The sequence below is a fragment of the Grampus griseus genome (genome assembly GCF_964374135.1).
Source record: "Grampus griseus genome assembly, chromosome: 3".
In the NCBI taxonomy this organism is placed as follows: Eukaryota; Metazoa; Chordata; class Mammalia; order Artiodactyla; family Delphinidae; genus Grampus; species Grampus griseus.
This window is the reverse complement of record NC_139019.1, coordinates 43,567,159-43,586,197: the sequence shown is the minus strand read 5'-3', so window position 1 is coordinate 43,586,197 and position 19,039 is coordinate 43,567,159. Positions and strand designations below refer to the sequence as shown.

General features: G+C 43.5%; 1 protein-coding gene across 1 annotated transcript in view; it reads right to left on the bottom strand.

Moving 5' to 3' along the window:
* The window catches only part of MAP3K1 (mitogen-activated protein kinase kinase kinase 1), an 81,834-nt gene extending 64,126 nt beyond the window's left edge, over window positions 1-17,708 (bottom strand). Inside the window, exon 1 of the mRNA XM_082651460.1 lies at window positions 17,212-17,708. Coding sequence (XP_082507586.1) covers window positions 17,212-17,693 — 482 coding nt within the window. The 5' untranslated portion in view covers window positions 17,694-17,708. The remainder of the gene's footprint in view (window positions 1-17,211) is intronic.
* Window positions 17,709-19,039: the final 1,331 nt, after the last annotated feature.

Here is a 19,039-nt window from a genome sequence, read left to right as displayed (position 1 = left end):
ACACCAAAGTGAGTCAGCCATATGCATACATATGTCCCCATATCCCCTATCTCTTGAGCCTCCCTCCACCCTCCCTATCTCACCCCTCTAGGTGGTCACAAAGCACCGAGCTGATCTCCCTGTGCTATGCGGCTGCTTCCCACTAGCTATTTTACATTCGGTAGTGTATATACGTCAATGCTACTCTCACTTTGCCCCAGCTTTCCCCTCCCACCCTGTGTCAAGTCCATTCTCTATGTCTACATCTTTATTCCTGCCCTGCAACTAGGTTCATCAGTACCATTTTTGTTGTTGTTGTTTTAGATTCTATATATATGCGTTAGCATACAGTATTTGTTTTTCTCTTTCTGACTTACTTCACTCTGTAAGACAGACCCTAAGTCCATCTACCTCACTACAAATAGCTCAATTTCGTTTCTTTTTATGGCCGACTAATATTCCATTGTATATATGTACCACATCTTCTTTATCCATTCATCTGTTGATGGACACTTAGGTTGGTTCCATGTCCTGGCTATTGTAAATAGGCTGCAATGAACATTGTGGTACATGTCTCTCTTTGAATTATGGTTTTTCAGGGTATATGCCCTACATTCACAAGAAATGATATACCAGGGCAGGGGTAACCCAACAGTATAAGGACGGGAAGTCAGCCTAGGAGTAAAAGTATGGTATAGGTAATCTAAAGTGTAAAGCAGATTTGATAAAAAATGCAAACCCTATAAATGTTCAATAAATAATTTATAAAATGAGATTTATTTTTAATAAAGAACAGAGAAATATAGGAAAAAGTGTGAATGCACTGGCACTACACGAGCCTTGCTACAGCACAGAATTCTGTGTAAGTTGCTTACTGAAGACCCTGTAATGGCAAGTTCCAGCACAACTTGTCAGCATGGAATGAAAAGTCAGTACTTTAGCAAGACGTGTGTGTGTGTGTGTGTGTGTGTGTGTGTGTGTGTGTGTAGGGGGGAGGTGGCAAGTCTATGTGTTGGGGACTGGGGGAATAAGAAACAAAAACACAACTCAGAAAAAACAATTTCATCTTGGCTCAGTGCATGGCTGACCATATTTTCTACGTAGATAAGAAATTTCTACTAATTTGTTTTTAGTAATTAAAATACATTATTTTGGTGAATCTTCAACAAGAATAAAGCATTATATTATACAATGTAATTCTGAACACATTTCTTTTTCAAGTTGCTGTACTTAGAGATAAGCTGACTTTACACACTAATGGTTTTATATGTTATCACCAAAACTTGGCCTAGGAAGTAAGAGGGAGAATAGAAATCAAGAAGTTCTTGAACATAAACCTTTTCTCTTCGATGCCAAAACTGCCTTTATGGACCTAAGTGCCAAAAGGGAAAGCTTTGTTCTCATGTGTTTTGGGCATTATTTAAGACTCTCCTAGCAAATCTTCTTGCAGTGGAGGGAATGTTCTACTATCCACTTATAAAACTGCAGGATGATTTCAGTTTGCATTGTGCAAATGACAGTCTAGCTGCCGTATTTATTGGTGACAAAACCTATAGCCAGTTACCATAAGCAGTCACGATAGGATGGAAGAATGGTGCTAAGGCAACCAAGGCTCAAAAGGACTTTGCTCTATTTCTTATCACAGCCTTGTCTGGAAATCACGTGCTGGTAGCATACAGTAAGTGCTCCCAAATATCTGAATAACTGATCACAACAATCAGAATTAGAGAGCTGTGTGGGTTTTAATGGAAGGAGGAAGGGTCAAGTATTCTTCACTACCAGGAATCTAAAACAGTAATTACTGTTGGATGTCCGGGTGCTCTGCGATGAATTATAAGCAGCTTCAGTTCTATATATGAAGAATAGTGACGGGCAAGAGAGTTTTGTGTGAATATGCTTCAAATTGGTGTAACCACAATGATTAAATCAGTTTAAAAGTTCAATTCCAAAACTATTTGAAACTCAAGATTTTCTACCACTTGAGCCCCAAATTACTAGATTAAAAAGAAAAAAAATTCATAGTGAAATTCATACTTTCCAGCAACTGCCAACTCTATATAAATCACGTGAAAAGAACTCCTGAAACAGAACGAAATCTGAATTTTCACAATTAGGAAACAATACAACTGTCTTTTAAAAGTTTTAGTTAAACAAAAGAGTATGCATACACATGCATGTTTACAAAAAGGTCTTTATAAACATAGGAAAAAGTCAAAGGATTGCTTTGCTTATTACAGGCTATCCCTAGGGAATGTCCTTTCCTTATATAATTAAAGTTGAGGAAAAAAAGATAGTTTTTAACAGCAGTAAAGTTGCTAAAAATTAGGCGTAAAAAGTTATTTTCAAAACTACTCTCTAAGCATATTTGCTAAACACAAACATGCAAATGACCTTACCCTAATTTATTTTCTCCATTTTGCAAAATACTGTTCTCCCAACAGTTATATGCTTTCTAAAAAATACTTCTCATCATATAATGTCAGGTAATAAATATGATTATCTCTTTTCTGAGCCTTCATTGCTTTTCATTTGCATTTCTTTTTATAGTTGGTACCCAGCTTTAAAATTTCAAGAGTTTATAAGTTCAAAAATCTACTTGTTTTAATAATTAGAACTAAATTTAGCCACAAGAAATAATTTTCAAATTAAAATTTTGGAATATAATTTGCTAGAGCTTGAAGGGAACGAAAAAATTATGTAAGCCAACCTCTTCTTTTCACAGATGAGAAAGAGACCCAGGGGATCAGCCTTAGGTCCTCACAAAGTGATGAGAACCCTCATTATGTCCTACCGATGACATGCTTTATCCCACATCACATAATTCTGAAAGTTGCATTTTCCATTATTCTCGTTAATAATTTCAAAATAATAAGGAAAATATACTGCTCCCAAGATGATGCATAATCTATATAAATTAATGGTAACTAGTTAAATTAATGGTAACTAGTAAGGGAACTGTGAGTCTCTTTACCTCATCCTCATCTGTACAGTCAAGGTTTAAGCAGTGAGTCTTCATAGTTACTTGCACTTACATTATAGACAGTTAATTTTTACTGAGTGCTTTTCTGGGTTAAGAACCGGACTTCATTATCCTGTCTAATCACCCCCACTCACCCCATTTTCAAGATGAGAAATGTGAGGTTCAGAGAAGTTAAGTGACTTCTTTGGAGTCCAGCGACAGTAAGTGCCTAAGAGGACCTGACTCCTCGGGTCCAGCATCCTCATCACTACCCTGTGCTGCCCCGAAACGTAATCGTGCAGTTCCAAAACACATTCATGACCAGAGTGGATGGAATTCATTTGCCTGATTACATTTCCCAATCTGTGAGCCTCTGAAACTATGGGAAGCTATTGGAAATGCAAGAGCCACACAGCTCCCAGACTGTGATCTCAGACTCAGACTGTCTTGCACCAGCTTTGATGTAACTCCCCCTTTGGGCCTCCTGACCGACTTCCTAGGGCACTGTAGTTACTTACCGAACTACAAAGGCTTTTTATTTTGTCCCAGGCACAGCGATCTAAGGATTGCCCAGTGGCGGCAATGAGGAGGCAGGGAGCTCTGCATGGTTCTCTGGCCAGAGCCAGGAACCCTACCCCAGGCTTGCCTGCTGAGCCTTGTCTGCACCCTGCTCCCACCCAGACAGGGCTACCTGAACTATACTCACAGTTCTCCTTATCAGCGCGCAAGCCTACCATGGACTTCCGGGCCTGTGTGTGTTCTCCACCCAACCCCACCCGCAGGCCACAGTCTCCCTCCAAGTCCCTTTCACTTGTTTAACTCCTTGGCATTCTTCACAACTTGGTGGACCTCCCAATTCCCAGAAAACCCTCCCTATACCCTCCTCGTTCCCAGCTGTCACCAGGCAGTCTGTTACCTTGTTAAACTCCTTCATGGGCTTCCCCACTGCTGGGTCCCCAGCACCTTGGAGCCTGGCTCACAGCAGTCACTCCAAGAGTGTTCATGAAGGCATGACCCTGCCCGTGTCAGGAGCGATGACAGCACTGACCATGGGCATTCATCCTGGCATGTTTACTACTCTGCCCTTTCGTTTTTCTAGAAAGAGCACCCACAGACCAGACAAAAAGATTTGGAATGACCCTCCATCTGATGTGCTTGTTTTCCTATAACCTATCAGCTCCCCGGCACCTTGCCCGTGGAGGCTGCGCAGCTGACATAAACCTTGTGATGGGTGTGCCTAGGCCACAATCAAGCTCTGTGCGTGAAGCATTTGAGCATATTTGTTCTCTGACTTGAGATGGTCTTGGATTATTCTGGATGACAGCAATACAGTCGTCCCCCAGTAGCCACGGGACACTGGTTCCAGGACCCCCTGCGGATACCAAAATCCACAGATGCTCAAGCCCTTATACTATAAAACTGTTGAGTACCGTCGGCTCTCGGTACCTGCGAGTTCTGCAACCTCAGATATGGAGGGCTGACTGTACACTGCTGGGCACCAAAATATCTTCCTGCCTCTGAAATTTTAACACAAATTAACAGAAAATCTGATTCACTTTACAATAATGTATAATTTAAAAAGAACTTTTCGTAAACACTTGTTCAGTCAGACATGACTATGTATGCAATGACAGAGGAAAAACTAAAAAGTTTTAAAAGTGGGATATCTAACTCAGATACCAAGGAACTTTAAATCAAAGAGTTCAGCAAAATTCACAATACAGTACTGACTTCTGTAAATAGACACATTTATATTTAGTAGGATACCAATAATTCTTTATTGCAGAGGGAATAAAAACATATTAAAAAGTATCTCACAACGGAGACAAAATGAGTGTTCCAGACAGAAGAAACAACATTTAGCCCATTGAAAGAAAAGAAGAGTTAGCCGGGGAAACAAAAATGTGAACATAGCACTGAATGACTGGAGCAGGGAGTTCTGGAAGGGGGAGCTGAGAGGGGAGCAGAGCCAATTACCAGAGCTTCTGAACTACACTAAGGAGTCTGGACTTTATGCTCAGGATGAAGAAAAGTTGTTGTTTTTTTTTTTCCTCTGAATTCATTTATCTAAAGATAGAACACAGCCATTTGAAAGTGTGGAACACAATATCAACACAGAATAAAGTTGGGGAATTAAATTGAATTGTTACATTTCCTTTACATGAATAAGTATCTTAAGAGAAACAATTGTAGATTTTAAGATTTATTAAGACACTAATGACACAAGTAACTAACAGTATCTAAGTTGAGTGATACTGCTTGATTTTCAGGTTGAAAGATTATAATAACCTATATATTTCAATTAGATGGCAGCAAATGCAAAAGCATCTTTTGAACTGTATAGTATACTGTAAGCAGGAGTTCATTCTACAGCATTTCATCATTCTCCTGGCCTCAGTTTGTGTGTAGAAGGCATGCTGAACACCAGCAATTCAAATCACATAAATTATCCACCACTCACAAGGTGCAAAATCTATTATGCATATATTTGAAAAGAAATTATTTTTGAATGCCAGAAAAAGTGCCAATTCTTTCTGATGGACTTGGGATTTCCCAGCTTTACCACTGATTAGCTATCTGAGCTGTTTAAGCCTGTGTTTCAGTTTCCTCATTTTTAAAATGAGAAGACTAGATTAGATTTTTGTCTACTGAAGTGTCAAGATCAGACTTGCATCATAGAAGCCTCACTCTACCTGCAGTGTAGAGAAATGACTGAGGAGAACATGTCCAAAAGCCAGAGGCTAATTAGGAAGAAGGTTTGCAAGAACTGGGACAAGGTGACAGAGGCCTGACCCTGGGTTAGCAGCTGCGTGGGTGGATTCCAGGGCTAGCAGACAACTGGCAACAATAGAACTGGACACTGACTGGAAGCTGAGGGTGAGAAAGCCAGAGGAGTAAGAGCACGGTGATGAGGGAGATGGTGACAGGAATTACCATCGGCACCGCAAAGGACCAGGAGATCTGAAGGGGAAGACAGAGAGGCTGCAGAAGACAGGGATTCAATTCGGACACTGTGCCGGCTGTAGTGCCTGGCAGAGCTGTACCTCCTGGTGAAGCTATCCCAGAGGCTCTGTCATTGAAGCCAAGATATTTTAGGCACCAAAATATTAATAAGAACGATTCAGCAAAGATACAGCTAATAGTCTTCTGATAGATCTTCTTCTCTCTAGTCAATGACATTCTTTTAGAATCTTCGTACAAAACTTGAAATGTGGTTATATAGGAATTTAGGCCCTTGGTGCAAGAACAAGATCTAAAGAAATGTATCTGGGAACTTTGAAATATTTGAAAATCTAGTATATGATAAAGGGGAAACTTTTAATCAATAAGCAGTGCTGGGACACCTAGCCAATCATTTGGAGAAAATTAAGTTAGGGCCCTGTGTCACCCCTTAAACTTCATACAGATAAGAGATTTTTTTTAAAAAACCTAGAAAAATAGTATTAGAAAAGACTGGTGAATTTTTATAATCTTGCAGTAGGGAATAATAATAGCTATTACTTATACAGTGTTTGCCATGCACCAAGCACTGTTTTAAGAACTATACAAACACTTTGTCCTCACAACAACTCTGAAGTAGTATCTTCATTTTATAGTTGAGGAAACTTAAGTGCAAAGAAGTTAAGTAACTTCCCAGATACACTACTTGATAGTGGTGAAACTCTGACTAGAACTCAGGCATCTGTACTCTGAACCACTACACAACCTACCCTCTCTAGAAGGCAAGGAAGGGAGGGAGGGAGGAAGGGAGGGGGGAGGGAGGAGAAGGAGGGGGGAGGGAGGAGAGGGGGGAGGGAGGGAGGAGAGGGGGGAGGGAGGGAGGGAGGAGAGGGGGGAGGGAAGGAGGGAGGAGAGGGGGGAGGGAAGGAGGGAGGAGAGGGGGGAGGGAAGGAGGGAGGAGAGGGGGGAGAGAGGGAGGGAGGAAGGGGGAGGGAGGAGAGGAGGGGGGAGGGAGGAGAGGAGGGGGGAGGGAGGAAGGAAGGGAGGGAGGGAGGAGAGGGGGAGGGAGGGAGGAGAGGGGGGAGGGAGGAGGGGGGAGGGAGGAGGGGGGAGGGAGGGGGAGGGAGGGGGAGGGAGGGGGAGGGAGGAGGGGGAGGGAGGAGGGGGGAGGGAGGAGGGGGGAGTGAGGGGGAGGGAGGAGGGGGAGGGAGGAGAGGAGGGGGAGGGAGGAAGGAAGGAAGGGATTGAAATTTGAAGGAATATTTAAAGCTTTATAGAAAAATACTATAATTGAAATTCATAACACAAAAGTAGAAGAAAACAATTCCAATAAATGTCAGAGCTAATATTCTAATATACAAAGGATGCTTAAAAATCAGTAAGAAAAAACAAACAATTCTCTCCCATGTGTGAAAGGAAATACACAAAAGAAGTAGGAAATTGTTAATACACACAAGTTGTACTATGATGCTAAAAAGCTAAGAAATGCAAATTAAAATAAGAAAACATCTTTCATCCACCACATTGGCAAAAATGAGAGACTGATAATATCCAACGCTGGCAAGAACGTGGGGCAATGCGCACTCTCACCATGAGAAAAATGTAAACTGGCAGTGTTTTACAGGGCAATTTGGCTATATGATAAAATTTTTAAATATGCATGTCCTTTGACTCAGCAATTTCACTTCTGAATATTTATTTTACAAAATCAAATGCACAAACATATGAAAATGTAGGTACAGTGGTAGTCACTACAGCTCGATATAACAACAAAACAATATAAATGTCTAAAACTAGGAAACTGGTTAATGAGACAGGCAAATGATAGAATCTACGCAGTCATGGAAAATGACAGCTCTATGTTCATCATTAAGATAATGAACAAAATACTATTAAGAAAAAAGCAAACTATATAGCAGTCTACATAATACTTTTGTTCTTTTGTTAAAAGATAAATAAAGTAAAAAAATAAATTCTTCTGTTGCTTTCAAAAGGACTGTCTAATCATTTTATTAATGAAGTTTAATTCTATAAATTCTGAATCCCAGAGAAATCATAAGGACCTTGTATAACAGTGTGGAGGTGCCAGTGTACCAGAATAATTGAAATATATTTTCAAAATTCAAAATAAATTTATATTAAGACACTAAACCTTCTCCAGGAATATGAACATCTACATTAATATGTCACATCTTTTTTAAAATCTAAGGTTCAGTGAAAATAATTTTATTTATTACCCAAGAAGAATTTAAGAATACCAATAAAATCCAGACCATAAATAACAGGTAGAGCCAATTAATTATTTTGAAAGAGAAAAAAAGAATTGTGAAATGTCTTTTTCAAAACACTAAGCATCTTAAGAGCATGTGAACATCAAGAATCCTTTCACAAGTAGCCATCTTATTAAACCAAAGTCCTTGCAGTAATTAAATAACTTGGTCAACATTGCAAAGCTGGCGCTTACTGCCTGACTTCTCAAAGTCTAGCTAGGAGAAAGGGCAGTACATACTGGTGGTGGTGATTAACTATCAAGCATTTTTTAAAAACTGCAGGATATAAAATGACTCAGGCCAACAAATAAAGCAAAACGATTTTCCCACAAAGCCAATCCACAAGACATTTGTAATGAGCAGCACCCAATTTCATGTAATTCCAAACAGCACTGTATTTATTCAGCATCATCAAGGCTACAGGACGACCCCTTCCAGATAATTTAGATGTTTACCACTCAGGATCAAAATACTTTCTAAAACTATAAACACAACAACCTTGCAATAATGAGCCACAGTAATCAGCATTACAAAAAACAAAGCCAATCATATAACCCTGATCACTCTCATTTTACAAATAAGGAAGCTGATGCCCAAAAAGTAATGTTGGAAAGTGCTGTGATTTAATAAATTTATAATCTTAGAGGCAATCCAGGTATGTGGAACCTAACGTTCAAACACCAGGTGGCCCCAACTGCAATGTTTTAATGTCCTCTTATCTCTCCCTTTCTCCTCCCTTCTCTCTCCTCACCTGTCAGGTCTCTGCTTATATGCTGCCTTCAGGGAACCTGTCTCTTGCTCACACTACTCGCCTTCTAATTGGCTGCTTTTAATTGCTGCATGTTAGGGACACCAAATGGACAAGACTGCAAGAATAATAACTTAAATAAATGTCAGTGAATTCTGAGTGAATGCCCTTGGAACTCTTCTAAGTGTAAAATCAAAGAACTTCAAAGTGCAGATTTTGTTACAGGCCCTTTGGCAGCTCAGAGCCTTTTTTACTTACTTCTTAGTGCTAAACCATGTTCTAGATAAGGGAGGCTGCCAGGTTTAGTTACCACCGGTAAATCGTTTTCTGTTACGTGGGTTCTTGGCTCCTGAAATCTCATATAGTACTTGTCTAGCAAACCTCTTCTTTAATGCAAATGTGAACTATTTATCCCAAGTTGAATTATTATCAGTAACAAATTAAATTTTGGATGAAGCAGGGTTATTGGCACAAAAATCCTAAAAGTGGTACCCTAAGTTTAGATAACACTGAGAACTCGGAAGAAGGAATCATTATATTAATGCATAACACCTTCAGGTGTATATTTATTCATATATATGCACACACACATGAGCCCACACATATACTCTCTCTCTCAACTCCCTGGTAAGAGCAGGAGAACTAAATACACATAGCAAACACTTCTTCCTACAGCATATAATCATGCAATATAGCTATTTCCTCTGTACCACATTAAGCTGTCCTACTTCACCTGAGGCACTTGGTGTGTTTAATAGTCCAGATACGGCCTAATGAATCTATCACAAACCGACAAGGCTTTTGCCATTTAACCCCGTCTTAGCTAGGTCCCAGACTACATCTGACAAAGGGGAAGAACAGATAATCCATAGACTAGGTTGAACTTGCCATGTCATTATTACCCTCATCCATTTAGTCAACAAATATTTATCGAGGGTCTACTCTGTGCCAGGCATTTTGCTAGGTGCTGGGTTGCTACCAGCCAAAGGCTCTGCCCACTCAGATTTTACAGTCTTCCAGGGAAGGCAGCCATTCACCAAATGACATAACAAATATAAAATCACAACACTGACAGTAGGGACACTGAGCTACAAAGCCAGTCTGGGAGATCAGGGAAGGAAGGCTTCCCTGACAAAGCATCAGTGAGCTAAGACCTGAACACTGAGGAGCTGGCTCGGGACTAGGCACAGTGCTCCTGGCAGAGGGCGCATGCGGTGCGTGCAAAGGCCCTATGGCAGGAGGTGGTGTGCTGAGTCTGAGGAACTTACGGCAATCCTGCAGAGAGCAAGGGCGAGCGTGATCAGAGATGGGCCTGGAGAGGCAGGCACGGGCTAAACCAGGCAGGGACTCTGTGGGGCATGTTAAGGATTCTGTGGTCTTTATCCAAATGGAAAGCATTTGAAAGTTTTAAAATTCAATTTAATTTACTTCTCTAGAGGAAAATTGTTATAATAAGATTTACATTGTAAAATGATCACTCTGGCCACGTAATATGGAGAACCAACTGGAAGGGAGAAAGTAGGAGAGAGTGAGCAAGTTAGAAGGCTACTTACTATTACATTAGTCCAAATGAGAGATCACGGAAGGTGACTAGGGATGTGATAATAGATGAAATCACCTGAAGACCAGAAGTTGTCAAGGACAACCCTAGGTTCTGGTTCTGCCATTTCATGAGCAGGGAATGTATTAGTAGGGCAAGGTACAGGGAAAATCCTAAATTTGGTTTTAGATATCTGAGTATGGATGTGTCATGTAGACAGGTGTGGCATTTAGGAGAGATCATGGCTAGGAAAATAAACTCTGCAATCATTCGTGAATGGCCAAAAATTGATCTAAATGCATTAATGAGCCTGGGGTGGGGGTGGAAGACAGGGAATGACAGAAGGCCTGGGCCTGAGTATGTTCTAATATTAATGTTCAAGAAGATGAGGAGAAGCCATTCAGGAAGGGTTGCCACAGGGTTAAGAAGAAAATCAGCAGGGCTTACCTATCAGCCCAAATAACTAGACACTCAAATACCAGAAACTCAATTTTCTCAATATCTGACAGTTTATACATGGCTCCAATTATTTTGTAACTACACTTAGTTATTGAACTAATTACTGTTTGGTTTACATTATATAAAACTGGTCATTATTATTAACTACTGCTTGCTAAATACCAACTACTGCTACAAAATACCAAGCAATGCACAAAAACTCATAAGAAATAGTTCCTGCCTTCAAAACCTGCCTCAAGCTAGATTATGATTAAAATCACATCACATCACAGTAAGTCATGAGTCAGTGTATCTTCTTATACACTTATGTAAAAATAACCACTTTGGGAAAATGAATTCATCCTAACACTCATGTGCATCCAATATTCATGGGTGCTAGACATTAGCCTAGGTGCTGAGCAATGACAAAGAATAAGACAGAGCTCCTTGTCTGTTAGCAGTTGATATTTAGTATTCAGAACGCTGTAAGACCAGTTTGAAGATTATTTGATGCTATATCAGTCGAATGGCTATTTAGCAATAAAGAAAGGTAATAATCACATCTTATCTGTCAAGAGTACCACCTCCACCCACCACCCAGTATCTACCTTCTCCTTGCTCCGCATATATTCATCATCATCATGCTTACATGTGATAAACTTAGTAAACACACTAACTACAGCACTGTGTGAGCTCCGGGCACTTCCTCCAGTCTTCAAGAAGTCTGACTGTCTCATCAATAATTCCCAGGTGACAGATTGTACTTACAGAAACACACGCTTGGTGGGTCTTAAGAACCTGAAGAGCTCTTGGCAGTCTACAACATCTCAATCTATTAAACCAAAACTAACCAGACTAGTATTTCAAAGGACTCAATCACTAACAGTACAGAGCTCCTCTCCATACCAAACATACCTAAACCAACCAGGATATGTCATAGAGTAAATGAAGACAAGGGTATCTTCTTGATTATCTTACATCCTAGAGCATATTTTACATTTCCCAATGTTGTTTTCTTAACTAGCAGAGTTGCTGTTACTAATAATAAAGTCTCAATTCTAAAGCCAGCATTGGTAGATACTCGTTTTCTTGCTCCTATACCCCCATTTTAATTTTCTCTTTCAAGAAAGACAAAAATCATGTCTGAACTTGCAGTTCCATACATATACCTCCTAAGAGTAGGCAGAAATAGTTTGAAACTAATCTGTATCTGAATTCCTGTTGCCATTGCTGTGGAAATGGAAAAGCTACAGCATATATCTGTCCTAAGAAAAGGTAAAGAGACCAAAGGGAAAGAGCAAAAACTAGCAGACCAAATGTACAAGCAGGAAGCAGAACAAAGCTACCACCCTTAACTACAAACCTAGAAGGTCAATTAATTCCTCAGAAAGTTAGTGAGGTACTACTGTATTCACTGCAGGAATACAGTGTGGAATGTCATGGGTGAGATTCACAGCACTACTCTTTAATCTGGATGCCCCTCTCTATTCCTATCTCTCTTACAACGCTTAACATGGTGGTGTGAAACATGTTCATACTACAATCTGCCAACAGAAACAGAGGCTGTGCGTTGATGATATTTTTCTCTACCACCCAGAACATCACCTTGCAGAGGTTCATAAATGCTGGATGCATGAAATCTAAAACAAGTACAAAGGGATAGGGTCTAGCTATACTGCAACAGCTTGTCTCCATGTGTGATGATTAAAAATAAATATGTGATATTATTTCAGCTTCTTTATTTCCTTCCACTTACGATGTAAACAGCACAAATCAAGGAACCTAAGAAACACTCAACACTAATCAATTATTCTCCCTGCCTAACATGCTAAGGTGATCTAAGCACAGCTTACTTGTATTACATGGATGAGGCCAGGTTACAGAAAGCTATGCATTACATACACATCAGGAGACAAATGTATTAGCAGTGGCACTGGGTAGAAACCTATCAATTGCTTATTGACTCTTGAAGAACAACTTTCTCCTTCAAAATCATTAGTTAATCTGATTATTAACTTGAAAAAGAAAATGGAGACATTAGAGAGTGATGAAAAGAAATGGACTGTGGAGTGGGACTAACTTAGGTTTGAATCCTAGCCTGTCTTCTACTTGTATGATAAGGGGGCTTTAGCATTGCACATGAGTTTCCACCTCTTGAAAACAGAAACTACAATGCACTGGAAGGCTGCAGCGATGATGAAATGAGATAATATATATAACTTGCCTGACACACAGAAGGCAAAAAAAGTGACTATATAAAAGGTATCTAAATGCATCTCTATGCTCAATGTACATGTTTAGCCACAGCAAAAAACCTCTTATATTCTTGCAATAAGAACACCCAACTCATCTCACTGCTTTGCAATGAGCATTTGTAAATGAACATTTAATTCTGTTCCTGATTATTTCTTTCATGTTTAAAAATGTTCTTAAATTATTTCTTAGAGACAACTTGGGTTGATTCCTAATACTGCACATTTCCTCACATTAATCTTTTACCCGTTTACATTTTAAAGTAGCTCTAATTTTTGACTCAGGATATAAAAGGAGGCCAAGACTGAGGAAAACAACCAAGTCTAAGGAATATACTTGGTATATCTGATATAGCAAGGCATTTCAAGGTTAGAAGTGCAATATACTGCAGCTCTTAAGTAGCCTCTGGAGACTATTACTTTTCCATGCCACGTTCTCCTATTGCCTTCTTCATAAAGAAATAACTCTCAACCCAAGAAAATAGGGTACAAAATGCAAAAGTTGTGCCTTCTAACTCAGAGCACTTCTGAATGCCCTACATTTTTCCTCAGGGGAATCCACTCCCCATTAACTGCCTTGCCACCCCATCATTTCTTCTTCTGGAATGCTCACAGCAACTGTCAAGGGCTGATCAGCAGACAGCCTAGGCAAGCTGTAGCTGGTTCTTCTGTTCTTGTTGAAACCAAAGAACACTCCTTTCATTCCATATTTTGGAATCTTTATGTCAATAAGTCCGCGACCATTTCTAAAACATGCAACATATGCTTGAGGTGCTACAGGAGATGTGAAAGAATACAAATGAACAGAGCTACTTCCTGTTTTTTGTATCTAACAAAACGGAGTTATTATAGTGTATTGGGGATAATATATTAAGGAATGTTGGTTAACCAGTCACCCTTGCCAAAATCAGATATGAAAAGACAACAAAAGTTGGCAACAATTCTAGTTCTGATATTTCTTTTTCAGAATTATATTTAATAAGGTTAGTCTTTGAAGAATGCATTAATTTCCTTACCTAATTTAAAACAGAACTTGGAGACAATTCATAATTACAAAACTTACAAATTCATGTAAGACTAACTTATGTAACTACCTCTATTGTTTTATAAAATCACCAACTTAACTTTTTTAAAAACTTGTTTTTAGGTAATAATGTTCCTATACCTCCTCTAGTAAAAATTCACTAAGTTATATTTATAGTCTAGCAGCTTCTAAAAGGAAGTGAAAGCTAAGGGCTCTATGAGGATATAAAAGCAGCCTATGAAATAGCTTTAGTTTTACACAAAAACTAACATTAACAAGTACAGCATATCTTGTTCTTTCATGGGGCCAGCAAATTGATAGTTGTTTTTTTTTAAGTTACAAAAATAGAATGGAGTAATTATATCTACCAACTCACAATAGCCTGTTCAATGGAGAGTAACACTGTAATTTCTCTTCAAAGACCGTAAATAGGAAGAAAAAGCCCCTAATTCTGTAATATAAGGAAAAATCCCAAACCCTTGGGCGCCACTTACAGGCAAAAAACTTCCACTGATTTCAGTTACTAACCTGTAAAAGAGGGATGTACTTAAAATCTTGTTTTAATATGAGCATTCTTTATATAAGTTATACTACAAAAATGTATTTTCTACAATTTAAATTTCTACATCCGAAGATCAAAAATTGGAGGAAATTATGAAATTAAAAATCTCACAGAATTCTCTTTAAAAGAATACAATAAGTCTTTAAACAGAAGGGGTCTCCAGACCTATAGTACCACTGAAACAAAAATATTTCAAAATCTCAATGTTAGATTTTCCTCCTGAAAGTATGAATGCAACTACTGTCAAAAAAGTAAAGTTCAACTGAGATTTTACTAACTGCTTACAATCAAAGTGTTTATACCAATAGAATCAAATGAATTTCAACCCCATTAACAAGGAAATTGTAAAAAAAAAAAAAAAGTCACTATTTCAAGAGGAGAGGGAATCAACATTTTACTATAAATGAAATGTTTAGGTATAAGATTTGGGATGAACAAACAGCATTCTGGCTAGTGACATTCATTTTAAAAAATGATTATGCTGATTAGCCCATAATTTCATATACTGTGCAATTATTATCCACCCCTTAAGCAAAAGGGGGGAAAAACCTAGGTTACAAAATGCAAAAATTAAGCATGGATTACTCAGTACCTGAATTCTATCTGCTTACACCTTCGTCCTCTTATTTTGTGTGGAGACAACACTAAACAACATCTATATGTTAATTTTACAGTAGTTCCTCTTCTGCTATATTCAATAGCTCATTAAGATGACTAGAATGCTGACACTTGCTAAACTATTTACTGTATCCAAAAATTCGGTCTCATGAGAACAGACAAAATTAATCTCTCAAATTTTGGGTTTAATATTTTTATCTGGAGCTCACTTGTAGTAACAATTGCCTACAACGAATTATCCTAGTCAAGTTTTAATCCAATCTTCCCAGGAGCAGTAGTGTGGAGGAATAACCCTGTAAGACTAAGTTACATGGACAAGAGCACACAGAAAACTACCACAGTCACAAATCTTTCCTATCAATACTGCCATGGCACAGTGCTGACCATATTTTTAGTTGTTTTTTTTTTGGGGGGGAGGGTTGAGGCGGGGAGAGGGAAAGGGGTAACTTCCAAGGAATCAACGAACTGTGGTTTTAAACAATCAAGTTCCCCCCAAAATCACTTCAGATAATTAACCAAAGCCAATGAGTCCTACTGTCAAATTCGTTTCACAAGGGAAACAAACCTAAGGCAGTCTTTAAAATACTCAGAATAAAGGTCAGGAAACCCTATAGGGAAACGGGTGACTATCACAAAAACATTTCCAGCAACTCAAAATACCTCTCAAACTTGTGCTTTGCATACACTAGTCAGATTCTTTTAAAAACAAGGATGATGGCTGTCACAGTCAAAAGAACTTCCTTAAACATAAAAATTTCCAGTTGCCAAGAAGGGTCAGGCCAGGAACGGCTGGTCTGAGTTACCTTACAAACACCGTAGCGCACAGGCAGTACGGCTCTTACGGAGCCGGAGCCACAGCACTGTGTCCCCTGGAAGCCGGCAGTCGGCGGCGGCCCGCGCAGCTGCACGGAGCAGGAAGTACCGCACCCGCGCCGCGGTCCCCAACCACGCCGGAGAGGCTGCGGGGAGCAGTCACCACCGCTTTGAAACTGAATGGCTGACACATCCGGTCCTGGCTCTTACACCACTCCGCCAAATGCAAACCTCAAAGGCCAAATTCAAACTCCAAACAGAAGTCACTCAAGTCTTAGTGGTGCAGTCTTCATTCCCAAGGACATTGGGGGACGCAATCAGAAAACCCCACGTCCTAAAAGACCGCAAGCCCCCGAGCATTTGCAGCCGATCAGCCCACACCGCTTTGACAGACGTTACGGAGCCGTCCACCCGGAGCCCCCTGCGGCCGCGCTCCGGGCGCGCAGCCTTCGTCCCAGCCCGGCCCCCGGTACCTGCCGAGAGACTGCCTGTCACAGCCGCGGGGACCCCACCGCTTTCTCCGCCGCGCTCCGGCCCCCCCACCCCCGGCCTCCGGCAGGGTTCCCCACCTACCCCGCCCACCTACACCGCCCGCCTGCAGGGTCGGGCCTCACCCCGGCGCCCCCGAGGACTCTCGTCCGAGGTCGCCGCCGCTGCACGGCTGCCCGCCTCCCAACCCGACCCGGAGGGCAACGCCAGGGTCCCGCTCCGGGGCTCCTCGGAGAGTTCCGATTCCGGGAGCCCCCAAAAGCCAGCCCGGGCCCCCACACCTTATCTCAACCGGTACCCGCAGCGCGGCTCGCACGCCTGTCACATGTCTGCAAACAATAACAAACTCTCCCGCATGTCCCCGCCCCGGGCCCCCGTCCCGTCCCGTACCCCAGGCCAGGTCCGGGGCGCCGCCCGACGCCGGAAGGGTCAAAGGGGGTGCCAGAGGGCTCCCGGCGAGCGGCGTGCAGCCTCGCTGCGCGGATCCCCGGGACGCCCTGCGCAGTGCCCGGGGTTCATTCATTGCCCTCGCCCGCCCGCCCCCCAAGTCCCCATCGCGCCCCCGGCCGCGCTGCTCACCCGGCTGGGGCCGCCGCAAGAGGCGGCTCGGCGGCGGGCGTCCGCTTCTCCCCGGGCTCGGCCCCCGCGGGGCTCGGGGCGCCGCTGTCCGGTGCGGCCGCCGGTTCTGTAGGGTGGGCGCCGCTGCGGCTCGCGGCTCCGTGGGGCGGCGGCACCACCACAGGCTGGAAACCGCTCCCGCCAGCGGCCGCGTCCGCGGGCTCCGGCGACGGGGAAGTGGAGGACGACGGCGGCGAGGCGGTGAGGAAAAGCGGCGGCTCGGGCAGCTGGTCCAGCTCCACACTCCGCACTTTGCGCAGCTGCCGCCGCCGCCAGTCCGCCCGTTCGCGGCCCCCACTGCCCGCCTCCCGCAGCAGCCCCGCGGCTGCCGTGGGCGTGCTGCTTGCCTTGAGGGCCCCTCCGCCGCCGCCTGCTTCGGGGCTCGCCGCCCCGGCGCCCGGGAATCCCGAGGACGAGGCGCGATTCCCCGCCGCCGCCGCCATTTTCTCTCGCGGGCTACATTCGCTTGGCCCCTGCGAGGGAGGGAGGGGGCGGGGAGAGTGCAGGGGGCGGGCGGACGGGCGGGCGCTGCGCCTCTAGCGTAAGGCCGCCTGCGCCAACTGCGTGAGCGCGGCCCTCTGGGCGCCCGGCAGGGACTGACGCGCGGGCGCGCGGGGTTCAGTGGAGGGAGGACAGCCGGCCGCAGGTTGGTGGGGGGCCGGCTGTGCGCTCCGTCCTGCGCGCCGGCCGGCAAGGTGGGCTCCGAGGTGGCCGCCGTGGGGGCGCGCTGCGGTTTGCGCGCCGCACCCGCTGCGCCGCCAGGTAGTCCCGGGCTGCACCGGCGAGAGGAGGAGCTTCGGTGGAGGAGCGCCGCTTCCTCTCCGCCGCAATCTCGGCCCGGCTTGGCCGGGGCTCGCCTCACGGGAGCCGCAGTTCAAACTTCGGTGTATGGGCCGTTGAAGAGGACGCAGGCAAGAGGGTCTGCAGCCTGTCATTCGCATTGCTCGTTGCAGTGGGCGTCGGGGAACCCGGGCGCGGACCAACCCACCCCCGACCCCGCCTCCACTCCGTACGGGGCGCGCAGGTGGCGCCCAGGGCTGTCGCCTGCTGCAAAGCGAAAGAAACCCAACGTTCAGCGGCCCTAGTTCCGCGCACCAAAAAAAACAAGTTTTATAAAAGCTTTCCTCATCTTTTGCCCACCCCCCACCCCCCAAATCATGCTACAAATAAAAGTTTCCTGGAATATCTTGTTCAAAACCTGAAGTCACCGATTGGGACACTCTTCTCACCCTCTATCCCGCCCCCGGCTAGAGAGAGACAGGAGCGGGCGGCGGGGGTCCGGGGGATCTCTATAGATTTCTATTTTTTCCTCCGGTGTCTTTGGGGAAGGCAGCGATATACAGGACCACAGAGAGCACGTTTGGGGAAGGAACCAGGAAGTGTTTGCTATTGTCATCCTCGGCCAGGTTCTGGCCCTCCCCGAATCCTATGCCTTTAGCTGCACGTCCCTCTTCCCAGCAGGGTCGGGCCGCCGTCCGGGTTCCCTCCGCCCCCGCCCCTGCAGTGCCCGAGCTGCCTAACCCGGAGTTCCGAACCCTTCCAGTCCCTGGGGGCGTCTGGCGATAAGGTGCTTTGGAATGGAAAAAGCACCATTTACATGTTAATGATTTTCGACCTTTCTTCAGGCTTCCGTGTCGCGTTTATTTCTCCCCTCCCTTCTCTTCCTCCAGCCGGTTTGTCTGTGATGAGAAATCTCCCACAACCCGGGAGCAGAGTCCCTAGATTTATTTTGTGAAACAGGAATTAAGGCGGGGGCTGGGTTGGGGGGGGAGGCAGAGGGCTCCTCAGG